Source organism: Saccoglossus kowalevskii, chromosome 19 (genome assembly GCF_978046115.1).
Source record: "Saccoglossus kowalevskii chromosome 19, keSacKowa6.1, whole genome shotgun sequence".
NCBI classification, from domain to species: Eukaryota; Metazoa; Hemichordata; class Enteropneusta; family Harrimaniidae; genus Saccoglossus; species Saccoglossus kowalevskii.
In genome coordinates, this window is record NC_140659.1 from 11,474,193 (window position 1) to 11,489,437 (window position 15,245).

The window sequence follows — 15,245 nt, forward strand, 5'->3', positions numbered from 1 at the left end:
TTGCATTTTATGTACAACTAACCACAAAATTTGAAGTGATATACACATTTGCATCATATAGGTTCTGAATAATTCCTATTTTTATCAGAATATTCAGTTATTATAATAAAACCATCTGTTTCGACGTAGTTCCATGTATTAAGTATCTCGCTATACTTTAACATATCAACACGTTATTTCTATGGAGTCTCCTGTATCACAACGCATAAGAGTTCGGCAATCCTGGGGTCAGAGCGAGGTCACACACTTCAGTTGGGATACGATAACGTATGCATACAGACGATAAAATGTTAACGAAAAGCCGGGGTCTACGCAAATGAGCGTGATACGCAGTTTTCTCGCGATTTGACATGGAAATGTTATTTCACAAATTACTACCAATTCTCTAAGGCCAAAACGGAAATTCAGACTTTGCTCAATCTTCGTGTATGACTTCTCAACATATCGTTCAGTAAAGGCAAAATTATCACACAACATCGGAATGTACACACTATTTTTATTTAATCAATGTCCGACGTCAATGTCATTCCCTTTATGCTCATCGAGATAAAAATCCAGTAAATTCAGCAACGACCTGCGTCCGCCCGTCCATTCCGTGGACGTGAACATATCGGTGTTGTGAACGTTTGGTCAGCTGCTTCAAAACACCACTAACGTTTCGTGAGTTATTGTACAGTTTGGTAATGTCTGGTATTATACGACGCCCATATTCATGCTCTATCAGAATATCCAGATTTGGGACCGTTCACAATAAGTTTGACACAGAAATCCACACATAGGCGGGACACTAACAAAACACATACCACACAAGACGTCAAATTAACACGACTCATCCCTTTATGCATAAAAAATGCACGCACATGAACAAAGGTGGCGCCCTTCATTGATCACCACAAATCTGGTTAATATCCACTGTCAAGTAATAAATGGACCTAAAGTCTCAACAAACAATAGGATGTCACCAAAACATAAGTATCACTTGCTTTCCAGGATCGATCCCATTCATTTGGGGATAAAAATGATAGTCCACTAACATAATATGTCACTAGTGAGAAAATCAGGTCATTAGCTTGTTGGATGTTATTCTAAATTTAAAATGACGGTTGGCTATACATTTCAGCTATAATATCAAATGAGAATGTAAAAGAAAAAAAAATACTTGTTAGATTGCTAAATGCTAACTGATCTGTTAAGTAGGTAAATGGGTAATATGGTATATTATATGGGTAACTGGTATGATGAGCATATATATTGTGTTGGCGATCGTTGCGGGCGCCATGAATGGTCGACAGGAGGCAGATACAGGTTTTAGTGGTTGGGCTATTCATGACGACATTGAGTAATGACCTAGTTTTTTTGGAAAACCTGTATTGAATATACGGTTCAAAAAGTCAGTATAATGTAATAACCCGCATTCACAGACATCCATTAAGTAGTTTTGAATAGAAATCTTGACCAAACAACGTGCCACAATGAATGACGCTTTGTGTTCCCGTTTTATTGTGTTTTATCGCAAATATACTAGCAGTTCATGGTAAGACATGATAGTGTGAAATCCAAACTAACTTGAGATACGTATACTGATATAATATGACCTTTGAACCTTTTCATATAGTCAACATAGCCATGTGATATATTACCCCCAGACGTCTCTATTATCATACAATTCTGAATGCATGAGTCATGTTTCCGAGTAATAATTACGTTTACGGGGAAATCCAATGGCCCCTCTAACGACAAATTGAAAACGAATATGGCTGCCTCTTACTGATCTAGTTATAAAGCGTCAACTCTGTCACTACAACAATTTTATTATCGAAGAAATATGTGTGTTGCTGAGTAAAGTACCCCAATGACATGGCTACATGGTCTTTTCTGACTTGAAAATTCGAATTAAAGGCAATGTTGTGTGGGATGAACAATATGGCTAAAGGGCCTTTTGTACAGTGCAGTGTATAACAATTAATAAAAATGGCAGAGGAACAATCACGATCTTCAGGAATTCCTCGTTTCAAGCTAGCCTTGTTAAATATCAGCAAGGATCTAACGAAAAGAAATGTAGAAGATATGAAGTTTCTGTGCCCAGAGAACGTGGGTGAGGCACGGCTTGAAGATGTCAAGACAGGATTAGAATTATTCAAGCTATTAATACAGAATGAGCACTTATCCGAAGATAATACAACGATATTAAAAGACATGCTTCATGAAACTGAACAAGCTGTACTATGGAAACGATTTCAACAAGAAATGGGTAGGTAAATCATACAGAATATGCACATTGTGAAAATGACATGTTTTGTTATACTCGATAGTTGTACGTGAGAGGTCACAAAGTTCAGGATGCATGAATATTCGAACTAGGATCATGTAGAATATATGTATATAAGCCACGTCATTACATAATGCAAAATACTGATTTATTATGTAAGAGCTAATATAGTAATACATATTTTTATTTGACAACTATGGGATGGAGACTTGTTAATAAATTGAGACTCACTGTATGGAAAGTATAGAATAAAAAAACACACACCTCATGACAAGAACGTTTATTGTTTTGTTTTTTAATCACAACTCTGATCCACTTCACCAACACTGACATGCACTTTACTATAACATATGAATTATACATTATGAAATTATTTAAATATTATATCAAAATCGGTGGAATACAAAACACGATTTTATTAGATCATATCATATGCTGAGTCAAAGTGCAAATTGGCAGTCTGAAATTTGCTGATTTCGTTGAAAATACACTTTTATAAGATTGTGTTAGGACCGGGATGCTTTCAGGAACACAAATACATATTCTGCAAGTGTAAAACCTATCAAACATGAGAACGTATTATCAAATCAAATATATCCCTATTCCGATGGACTAAATCTAGTTAGTTCAAGATACCAAAATTATAACTTGATCATCAATAGGATAAGTGCCCAGAGATAGCAGACACATTGTTTTCAAATCTTTGACAGGCCAACATGCTTCTGTTGTGTTGCACATTTCAATTCCATCTATATGTGTATACATATATATAAATAAAACAAGAGTGAAATCTTTTCCCAAATTGTACTGACAGTTTTTGTCATTGGACTGGAAGTAGACTAGATATACCCAACACTTAAAGCACAGTTTGAATCTGTCATTAATAGTTTAATATATACCCAACATTTCTTGTTTTACTTTCAGGAATCACGACAAGAACATCACCTGATGTTTACCAGCCTCAACCCAAAGAGCTAGACTTTACTTCAGCAACACCCATTGACAATACAGATGACGAAACGCCTGCCAAATGCCTTGTTGGTGATGGTGATCTGGACAAGGCTTCTATGGTCAAATCTAAGCAAATTACAATGACAGGCCAGTCACAACAGTGTGGTCCTTCCATGACCGAGCGTATTCGTGATCTTACAATAGATTCGCCAGACACAGATGACAAAATATATAATAATAAACCCAGCAATTACACTGCACATTCAACTCACAGGCAAATGGGTCTCCAATCCTCTGAATCAAATAATTTGGTCAATTTTGACATTGAAACAGATTCACCAGACAAGGAAGAGGAAGAAAAGGAAAGTGCATGTGGACCAGCTTTCCATTCGAATAACTCAACAAATAAGACAGATTTATTGGATGAATCTAATACTGAGTTTTCACCACCACTCAGTAGCTATACAAGTATGATGGAGGAGACACCAAGGAGAATCACAGCTGAAAATGTGAGCAAACAGTTGACTTTTGGAAAAGCGTCATGTGAAGAAGAAGATGATGAACTGAAATTGAGTCGTTTAGACCTTAGTTTGCCAAGTGAGCATGCAGATGTAAAACCTAAATCCGGGAACCGCACATGTGATGATTCAACTCAAAAGCCTGCCAAAACTACTAAAAAAATCGAATTGTACGAGTATCAGAAAGAACTAGTACAACCTGGATTAAATGGAGAAAACTACATAATCTGTGCACCAACAGGCAGTGGGAAAACAATTGCTGCTGCTGCGTTGTGCAATGAATTGCATAAACATGCAGAAAGCGACTTCAAAGCAGTATTCATTGTCCCTACTCGTAGCTTAGTGCAACAGCAGAGTGATGCACTGAAGACATTTCTGCCAGCCAACAGTGTGGCAGGTATAAATGAAACTGATGAAGTCATTGAAGTGTTTAAAAATAAAGATATTCTTGTTATGACGGCACAAGTTTTAGTAAATTCCTTAAAAAGAGGTGAAGTAAATATATCAGGTCTAACAATGATAATATTAGATGAATGTCATCATACAACATTAGATCATCCTTACAATGAAATCATGAAAAGATACTTGGACATAAAATTCAAAGATGATAAAGCAGATCTCCCACAGATTGTGGGACTCAGTGCTTCACTTGGCGTTGGAGAAGATGATGATGCATTTGGTCATATCAAAACTCTATGTGCTGCAATGGATGCAATGAAAGTCGCTGAGGTACAGACAAATATCGAGGAATTGAGTAAGAAAGTCAATAAGCCAATAGTAAATAAGATTTTATCCATCCCAGGTCGTGACAAGGGCGACCTTTTCATCGCAACAATGACGGAAATAATGAAAAAAATAGAAGATTTTACCTTTGAAGGTGACAAGACCCCTCATAACCATGGTACTCAGCAGTATGAGAACTGGATCGTGGAAAAAAGAATGACAGCAGAAAGAAGGGGCAATCGGGAATATATCATAGCATGTCGATATTTGAGAGAATTCAATACAGCACTGATTATCTACTATGACTTGAGGGGAATCGATGCTATAAATTATTTGGAAGATAGGCTATTTACAGATGAACTATCCCCCAAATCTCCCACTCAGATAGAAAAAATGTGTAGGCGTTATTACAGAGAAAAAGAGAAGAAATTAAAGGAATTGATAGCTCTGGAAGAGGTTGAAGATAACCCCAAACTTGAAGTCCTCGTTTCTAAGCTGGTGGAAATTTACAAAAGGAACAAATTATCAAGGGGTAATTATTTTTAAGTAATGCATTCTACCAAACCAACATATGATGATTGAAATTGAATTAACTAGGTTGTAAAATGAAAGGTTTGCATAGTCGGTTAGTTGCAGAACTCTTAAGGTTAACGATGAATCAATTGTGTACAGGACACTTAAAATTTAAATAGACACAATTATTTTAATAATAATTTATAAAACATGTATATTATTTCAATTTAATTTATGCAGGCATTGTATTTGGAAGGACAAGAGCAGCAACTGCAGCTTTAAAATCATTTATTGGAGACCAGGAACAGTTATGTAAGTTTGTTCAAGTAGACAGATTAGTTGGTAAAGGAAAAGAAGAAGATGGCTTCATGAATGATGGACAGCAAAAACTTGTTCTGAAAAACTTTAGAAAAGGTCAGCATCAGTTTACATTGTTTCAGTATTTTGTTCTAGTCATGTTCACAGCATTATCATATATATTATCTGTTTTTTTTAGGATTACAAAATGGAGGAATCAATCTATTAGTAGCAACAGATGTAGCACAGGAAGGATTGGATATACCAGATTGCAATTTTGTCTTCCGATATGAGTTTGTCAGTAACGAGATTGGTTCTGTGCAGGCACGTGGTCGTGCAAGAGCTTACGCTGCTATTTGCTACCTGATTGTAGAAAGGTGTGCATTCATAATTTGATATATAAATAATATATAAATGCATATAATTTATAGTTATAGTTATAAGTTGTAATTCAATAATTCAGCATGTTAAGGCAGGGTTAGTGTATTTGGTTTGATGATGAGCGCGTGGAAAGTGATTTCATAGTACCTGATTCGATTAACCCTGTTACGTAGCGTTTCTCCACGCTTGTTGATAAGACGTTGCTCAACCATTTTGTCTTACAGTAATTCGATAAATGAAAAGCGGGAAAAACAGAATCAAAAGAGAGAGGAAGACATGAAGAAAGCAATGAAACAATTGAGAGAAGCAGATGAGGGAGAATTGACAGAACAGATCAAACAACGTCAGGTATGTATATAACTATTCATAAATGTTATACAAATTTAAAACTATCACGTGGAGGAGTGTACCCATCAGAAACAAAAACAGTTTTCAACCATATATTTTAGATAATGAGTCCATGTGGGTTAATACTGACCCCATTTGATAGCTCCCCTATTCACTATAGTATTGTTAGTCGCGATATTATTATATGACTGTTCACCTTAATTGGAATGTTATATTATGGGGGCGAATCATTACACCAAAAAATATATGCATCCTATATTGCAGAATAAAAAAGTGAAAGCAATAATATTATTGTTCAGAACTACGCCTCAACTACACCTGAGTAAAGAATGTTACATATCCATATAGTATTTTAAAACTCTACTCTAATTGAAGATTATATGTCATCTTCTTCATTCGCTTGTTATTATGTGTTAATGCCTTTCTATATCACTCATGGGCACGTGCACAATTGCTTTCGTCGTTCATGTATTACTATATCACATATGTTATTATGCGAATTAGTAAACATTCACAGATACATTGATATGAAAATTAGTAAACATTATAGTTTTATAAATATAATTTGTATCACTTTCTCGTGGTAGAAGTCGGTAATTATACAGGTCCCGGGTGTTTACAATTCTATAAACCTTACTCGGTCTTTGTGAGGTTTACATTCTATCCACAACCGTAAGGTTTACAATTATACACTTACTTTAACCAACTCTATTAACTACACATAAAATACCAAAGATTACAAGGTACTGTTAATGTTTAGCATTGATATTACGCAATGACTGGTCTTTTCTTTATTATTAAATGTAACCAGTTAGTGTTGCTGAATGAATACAAAGAAGCACAAAAGAAAAAAGAACGCCGACGAAACATGCACGGTGTAGAAGGAATACGAGTGTTATGTAAAGAATGCAACCATTTCGTATGTGATGCAACTTATCTACTGAAAAAGGGAACACATTATATTTGCACCGATCCCGAATTCTTCAACAGGATTAGGGAGACCCGTTACAGGAGACCTCAAGTTTACAGAGACACTGATAATATCGGTAGGTTGGGTTGTTGATAGTTCTAGTAAATTATTGTAAAACACACACTCCACTTTTCATGACCTTCTGTAGTCTGTAAATTTCTGGAGCACTTTCGACATTGGTTCATGCCATGAACAATCACCAGTTTCTCCATATATACCAGTACCAAACAGATACGTCGTAGAGGTATAAGCATATGAAGGACAACATTACAAGAAACGACACAGGACGAACAAAATGGCGCTTTTGACCTCAGAGCGTGCGCGTGTCAAGATCACGGCGGCTAAGTGGCGGCCAATACTATTGACAATTAATCAATAGTATATATTTATGTCATTGGGACTGGGTCATCTATGAATGGTTTTTGTTCAAGGTTGTTAATGCGTCAGATGGCCATAGTGTGTCATTGCTTACAAACAAGCGTCTACCCATGAGCCTTTGCGTTTTTAGTGTGTGTTGTTATCGTCGCTTGGGACTCAATTTCCGCGTGTGCGCAGGTGACGACCCTCCCGCTTTAGTGTTTTAGTTTTGTGTATTTTTATATTGATACATTTTTTTAACTTCACAACTCACGGAAACTATGAAATGTAATTACACTTGTATGGGGGGGGGGGGTCCGAACTATGTGTTATCGTAGTGCGTGTCTGAAATTAAAATCACATGTAGCTTTTTCTAATACAAATTTGTCTTTTTCAGCGATTAACCTCCTTCAATGTGTGTCAATTTCTATTTGTTGCTATAATCTCAAGTTCACGTTACTTGGATTTTGCTTTTCGTTTATTCAGACCAGAACATATAAGACATACAAAACATACATATCCTGTTCACACAGGCATGACATTTGTTTAAACGACAGATGTTTATGTCTTTTTGACTTGTATTGCAGGACTTATTTGTTGTGGTAACGATAGTTGCAACAAGCAGTTTGGGCCATTGGTACTTTATAAAAAAGGAGTCCAGATGACGGCATGCGCACTTAGTTGCAGAAGTCTTATATTCGATATGAATTCTCCATACGGTCTTATTCAATTTCCTAAATGGGCAAAATGTTCCTTTCCTATACGCGAGGAACAATATTAGGAAATCTACATTGATACACGAGTTAGTGTGGGTTTTGATACTATAATATGATATTTATTAGGTGATAATATCACTGGGAGCTGATAAAATTGCACACAGAAAGAATATACTCGAAAACTAGACTGGCTGTCTCTTCGTAATTGCGGGAAACCCCTAGTCATTCAAACAGAAATTGAATCCGAACGCCAAATATATTTCACAATAGTTGTCAATATAGTGCGACTTCCTTCTTGAATTCTATGTCACTTCTTTCAAAAGACAGCAAGTCACTGCAATCTTGTAAATATGTGTATAATAAATTTCTATAAAAATTTACCCTGTATTTTATCTTGATGTAATTTTAATGAAGAGTAAAATTTGTATAAGATTTGTTATTGTAATGTATTTTTTATGTCCGGGTCTTCTTATAAATAACTACTTAAGTTACTTACGGAGCTATCGAGAATGAATAAAATACAATCTAACCCCAAGTAATACGAGCTGGTCGATATTTCTTGCATGAACATGGACAGTTGACCATAGTGCTAATTTATCGATCGATGTATGCTATATAAAGGTCTGATATGTGACCATTTCTGTCTTCAATTCTGGACTATATGCCTTCATGTATATATGTTTTTATGATTTGATCACGATTGCATATTGCTGTTGCACGGAGAACGTCACCTTTATTTTCGTATTTGCATCTCTCTGTTAAACTTGATATTGTGGGTCAACATAACTAAACAAATAAGTCTTGACATGAGTATTGCTGTATCTAGGACTGTCAAGTGACTTGAAATATTTTGAGAACGAAATTTAAGTACGATGTAATACATTCTTGCTTTGAATCCTTTCTATTGATTTAAATATCTATAAAGATTACATGTTAATTGGTTGTGTTCTTAAATTTGCTGTGTAAAGTCTGTTCCGAACGTTTATATGTATTTGTAAATTTACACGGTAGTATGGCATTACATGATATGCTAATTAAATAGCATTTACATTTTTATAAAGAAAATACTAAAATTTTTAAAAACACTTTAATGTATCAATATTCTTCAATCAAATATATTAGTTTACAGACAATTTGAAATAAATTCTGTGTACAATCAGGTACATTGTTATTAATTACAATAACTTTTAGTAAAAAATGATTTGTATATAGCTCGCATATAAATTAACCGAATATAAATGTAGAGGAATTATTCTTCGATTCAATATATTAGTATATAGACAATTTTAAATATATGACGTGTACATTCAGGTGTGTCACTCGATGTGTTTTTAATAGTTACAATTACATTCAGTAAAAAATGATTTTTTTTATAGATCCCATATAAATTAATTGACTAATTATTACGATGCCGCTATGTACATGCTGTCTGACGAATATTTTTATTCACTATTGTTTTTTTACAGTATACTTATGCTTATTATTATTTTTAAATTAATGCACTAATGTAAATATATATATACATAAACAAATATGAATTAAATATAGTGTTTGAATTTTCTGTATGTAAAGTAATGTTGTAATTATGACCGCCAGTGACATTGATAGCAATTGTCAAATAAATACAGAATTATTTGTATTGATCTCATATCTAGAATAAAATTGATGTATATTTTGTGTCGTATCAAAGTGCATTGTGGATCATGACTCTGAGATTTGATGACTGTGAGTGAATTCTTCGCTCCCTGAGCGATTATGTGACGTCACCATTTGTAAACGATGCCGTTCTAATATACAAATTTGATTGTTTGTTATTTGGAGTATAGTAAGTAAATCTCTCAAAAATATAATTCTTATTGAGATAAATTGAAATGTGACAGAAAAAATTACGTCGTAAAGAAACGATAGCCAAATGTTGAATTTGAATGTGGATACGTCATAAGGAGTTTATGTATAATGAATATGTCAGTGGCAGGTTTAGAGGAGAGCACCCTCCTCAAAACCCGTCGTTATTCATACTCCTATATATCCCATAATGTAATGCAACAATGACGTTATTGTGAAGGTGCCCACTAGCTGAACATTTTGCATCCACCCCTGTATGTGATTGTTGTGGGCGTCATTCATGGTGAACAGTACACATACCCGGTATACTATTGATAGTGGTGTACCTATCCATAGCACCTTCCAACTTAGACACGTCCTTGGGCCAGCCCAGCTTGGAAAAAAACTATGGACGAAAAGTCCTATGCTTAATGAATTACATTATAACATCTGCTAAACTAGCCATTCATATGACCCGTCAGAATGCTCTCAACGCAGATTCACCTACAGATGTGACTCGGCTTTACAAGGCAAGATTGGGGTCAAGAATCACTGAAGAATACTTCCACTACGCAAGGTCCAGATGTCTTTAGAAGTCTTTGGGAGGCGAACGATGCCATTGCTTTCGTCACCAATGGGCAGCTGATAGTTGCCGAAGAAAGTACATGAACTTTTAATATCAATCAATATAGCATTTTTAATGAGACTGTAATATTCTAATTAAAGTACTTCTTATTGAAATTTGAAATCCTCTATTGTAACATTTATTAGGATTCGGTATTGTACAGTCAAATTGTTCGATTTTATGAAATCTAGATTTTTGAAATAATGTACTACACGTATATATATGTAAGTAAGTCATTGATGAATAAATGATTGTTTTAAAAATCAATAACACACAATAAATTTTATAGAACAAGCCAAATTGTACAAATCATCCCACAACTGCCGCCATTTATAACCACGAAGTTTATCCTTGGGGTTGCTCAGTATCCAGCGATCACATGATTTCCAAGTGTTCGATGGTTTAACAAACCGCCAAACCGTAATTTGTAAAGACTGACCAGATGTTTATGCCACTGTATGTACAATTGTTGAAGAACACAGAAAGATAACGTTTAGATGCGTGTGATATAAGATTACAAAATATAATATATTTATGTCACGAATGCACATACATTTAATTTACTAATATTTCGATGGATGTATTTTATTTCAAATCTTCAACAAATTTACATAGGGCAATATGTAACGAACTATCTGACAAATATCGGCAAACTGAATAATAGCTAAATCCAGACTAGGTGGCCAGTTTATGACCTTTGCATTCTTGCTTAGGTGTCCTATGTCAACAAAACCAAACCATATGACAGGCACGTGTCGTTTTATAATGTGGCCTTCACCCTTCTCTATTGTCAGAAATTCTCATGACTCATGCTTTCCAAGTAATAATTACGTTTACTGGGAACTCCCATGGCCCCTCTAACCGAAAAGAGTAAACCAAAAAGGCTGCCTCACATTGATATTGCTGTAATATGACAACCCTTGCCACTCTTGTACACGTAAATACAAAATGGACATACGTTATCAGGGAAAGTCGCTCATTGGCTATTTTTTGACTTGCATTCAAATCAGCAAAGACTCTAAGTAGTTAATTACACGGGTTATGTGGCTTTTTTGCATGGTGGATAACAATTAGTGAAAATGGCAGCGGAACCATCACGACCATCAGGCATTTCGCCTTTCAGGAAATCCTTGATGAACATAAGCAAGAATTTAACCGAATAAAATGTAGACCACGTTGTCGTGGAACAGTTGGAGAATGCGAAGACAGGAATAGAGTTATTCACGCAATTAATACAGCAGGGGGAATTATCATCCGATAACTCAACGATATTGAAGGAAATACTTCATTCAATTGACCAACAAGCACTGTGGAAACAGTTTCAGCGGGAAATGGGTACGTATGTCATATAGATTATTCCATTGTACAGATACATACTACAGATGACATGTGATGGTATAAAATCCATGCTAATGGGGATCCGTCTATAATTGAGCATATTCATGATCTTGCAATAGATTTTTTTTCGTGGACGATTATACTACATCTCAAACCCTCCTGCTCTCGTCCTAGTTCCGACCGCAAACAGTCTGTTGAAAAGGTGTCCATTATTAATTCGTCACTTGAAATATGTTCCCAAGCCTACGCATCAGATGACGTGACCAATAATGACCCCGAAACAGATAAACCAAACAAAGAAGTAAAAGAAAAAGATGGTGTATTTGAACCAGTGGTGAATCTGGATATAGCGGCAAATAAGACAAACTTAAAAGGCGTATCTATTATAGAAAATGAAGATAAGGTAGAGAAAATTCCAATGAGAATCCAAACTGAAAATGTGGGCAAACAGTTGACTATTGGGGCCGAATCATGCAACTAAGACGACAAACTGAAAGTTGGCTATTGTCAATAGATCGTAACCCACCAAATGATGATGCAGATGACGCACCATTTGCATTAAGTTCTGAAGAGCCTATTCAGAAAGATGCCAAAGTTCCCGAATTTCAAAAAATACTATTGTTTGAGTATTTGAGTAAGAACTAGTACAACCTGGTTTGAATGGACAAAACTACATAATATGTGCACCAACAGGCAGTGGGAAAACAGTGGCTGCTGTTGCGTTGTGTAGTGAACGGTATAAACATGGAAAACAGATGCAATCGTGTTTTCAAAGCGGTATTTATTGTTCCGACTCGTAGCTTAGTGCAACAGCAGAGTGAAGAGTTGAAGACGTGTTTACCAGCCGGCTGGCTATGTGATGGGGATTAGTGACACAGATACAGTTGTTAGAAGTGTTAGAGCAGAAGGATGTTCTTGTTATGACAGCAGACAAGAGAAGAAGTTAAGTTATCAGCGCTTGCAACGATAATATTCGACGAATGTCATCATACAACATCAAATCATCCTTACAATGAAATCATGAAAAGATACTTAGACATAAAATTCAAAGATGATAAAGCAGATTTTCCACAGATTGTTAGACTGAGTGCTTCACTTGGCGTTGGAAAATATGATGATGCGATTGGTCATATCAAATCTTTATGTGCTGGAATGGATGCAATGAAAGTCGCTGAGGTACAGAAGAATATTGATGAGTAGAAAAGTCAATAAGCCATTGATAAACGAGAGTTTATTCATCCCGGGTGATAAGATGACCCTTTCATCGCCACTGTGACGAAAATAATGAAACAAATAGAAGAATTTTCTTTTAAAAATGACAATTATGTATGAGAATTGGATCGTCGAGAAAAGGATGAACGGTGAAAGATTGGCCAGTATGCCACATGTTATAGCATGTCGTTATCAAAGGGAATTTAATACAGCGCTGATTATTTACTATGACTTGAGGGGAAGTGATGCTATACATTATTTGGATGATGAACTGTCCCCAATATCCCCCACTCAGAATGAAGACATGTGTAGACGGTATTACAGAGAAAACGAAAAGAAGCTGAAAGATTTGAGTGCTAAGGAACAGGTTGAGGACAATCCCAAACATTGCTAGTCTCAGGTGTTCTGATGTGCGTTTGCTTGAGGTACACATGTTCAGATTGGTAACATGTCGCGATAGGGCGTTTGTCGTTTGTGCCCCATGCCTATGTAGTGCATTTCCAACCTACATAAATACATCTCCAATATAGTTAATTTCAAGGCAACACTAATATATGTAGCTTTACTTTACTTTCATATACATATTTTGTGTTGTTCACCACTGAATATTTTGTATTTTGTTGTTGTTATGCGCCTTTGATCAAAATGTGGTTGGTCCCTGGATTTGATGTAATATGTTGCATGTAATAAGACGTTGTTTCTCCGTATTGTGTGTGTCAATAATAGCAATGCAATGATAAACTTTTTCTACAGGGGGTCAGTAAATGAGAGGCGAGAAATACAAAATCAAAAAAGATAGAAAGACATGGAGGAAGCGATAAAACGATTAAGAGAAATAGATGAAAGGGAATTGAAAGAACAGATCAAGCAACAACACATTATAAATATTCACGAAACTGTTATCAAGCATTGTCACCAAAATATGAAAAATAATACATAAAATTGAGATGTCCAAATATCAATTAATGAAACCAATACTAAAAATGTTTGGTGGGTACAAATATTTGTAAAAAAAAAAAATTGACTCTATTATGTGTGCAGGCAGGTTGACTATAACCCCAACACCTATAACTTAAGGTCAAATTAAATAGCTTCACTAATTAAATTATTGGCATTACCCCCCCCCCCCCAATATTCAAAGTTAGTGAATGTCAAGTGAAGGTTAAAACTATCACAATCCTGAAATAAACGCCCAATTAAATTGTCAACTTGCGATCATGTGATCGATTTAATTGAAGAAATCATACTTTACACAGAAGAGTCTTTATAAAAATTGAAAATTATAAATTGAAATGTTCTTCTCTTTGCTTTTACAATCAATAATTAATTAGTTAGCATTGCTGACTAAATACAAAGACGAAGCACAAAAGAAAAAGGAACGTCAGAAAAACATGCATGATCCAGAAGGAATCCGAGTATTATGTGTAAAGATTGTAACCACTTTATATGTGATGCAGCTTATCTCATGAAGAAAGGAACAAATTATATTTCTACTCATCCAGGATCCTTCAGCAGAATTAGGACGACACTTTTCGAGGAACCCCGATCTTTCAGGGGCACTGATAATATCGGTAGGTTGGGATACTGATATTAATAATCCTAGACAATAATGTATCTACAAAGATGTGTGCATTTTTAGGTTTCTGATAGGTCAGGCAATCTGTTAACACCTTATGTACATCACCATTTTACTGTCATGTTTCCACATATATATCATTATTTTAGCATGGGGTTATTATATCCCCGTAATGTGGTATATTGCATAAACTCCACCAATGTGCCCATCATTCTTTTAGCATGGCGTTATTATATTCCGATAAAGGCCAAATGTTGATGGTCAACCATATAATCCATGAAACACAATATTACCAAAGCTGAACATTGTATGATTCTTTCTCGCAATGTAAACATTTACACTTGGATGGCCACTAACTTCATACATGCCATTGCGAAAACACCGTGGTAGCGAATTGTTAATCTCAAGCTGGCAAACTGTACCCAACGTGATTGTTGTGTGCGCAATGTTCCACAAACTCATAAACGGCAACTGCTTCACTACGTTCATTCTGTGCATCTTAGAAAATCTTAATGGCTACTCTGGCCATGTTCAACTCAATAAGGTCTAGTAATGCAAGGCTAATTGCATACTAATCGTCTCTTGACTTAAAGGACTTAACTTGTTAAAGGAGACCACCAAACAAGT

At 35.4% G+C, this 15,245-nt stretch overlaps 1 protein-coding gene and 1 long non-coding RNA gene across 2 annotated transcripts; both read left to right on the forward strand.

Annotated features, from left to right (window-relative positions):
• The first annotated feature begins 1,910 nt into the window (after positions 1-1,910).
• Positions 1,911-9,732, forward strand: LOC144349229 (ATP-dependent RNA helicase DHX58-like). The gene is made up of 7 exons (XM_085493609.1): positions 1,911-2,251; positions 3,194-4,993; positions 5,215-5,388; positions 5,471-5,648; positions 5,877-6,000; positions 6,812-7,046; positions 7,915-9,732. The coding sequence occupies exons 1-7, from the start codon at positions 1,972-1,974 to the stop codon at positions 8,106-8,108; spliced, it is 2,985 nt and encodes a 994-aa protein (XP_085349735.1). The 5' UTR covers positions 1,911-1,971; the 3' UTR covers positions 8,109-9,732.
• A 1,651-nt stretch (positions 9,733-11,383) lies between these two features.
• LOC146730274 (uncharacterized) lies at positions 11,384-13,887 on the forward strand. Its single transcript, XR_014927453.1, has 2 exons — positions 11,384-11,827; positions 13,796-13,887. It is a non-coding gene; the product is annotated as an uncharacterized LOC146730274 (long non-coding RNA).
• Positions 13,888-15,245: the final 1,358 nt, after the last annotated feature.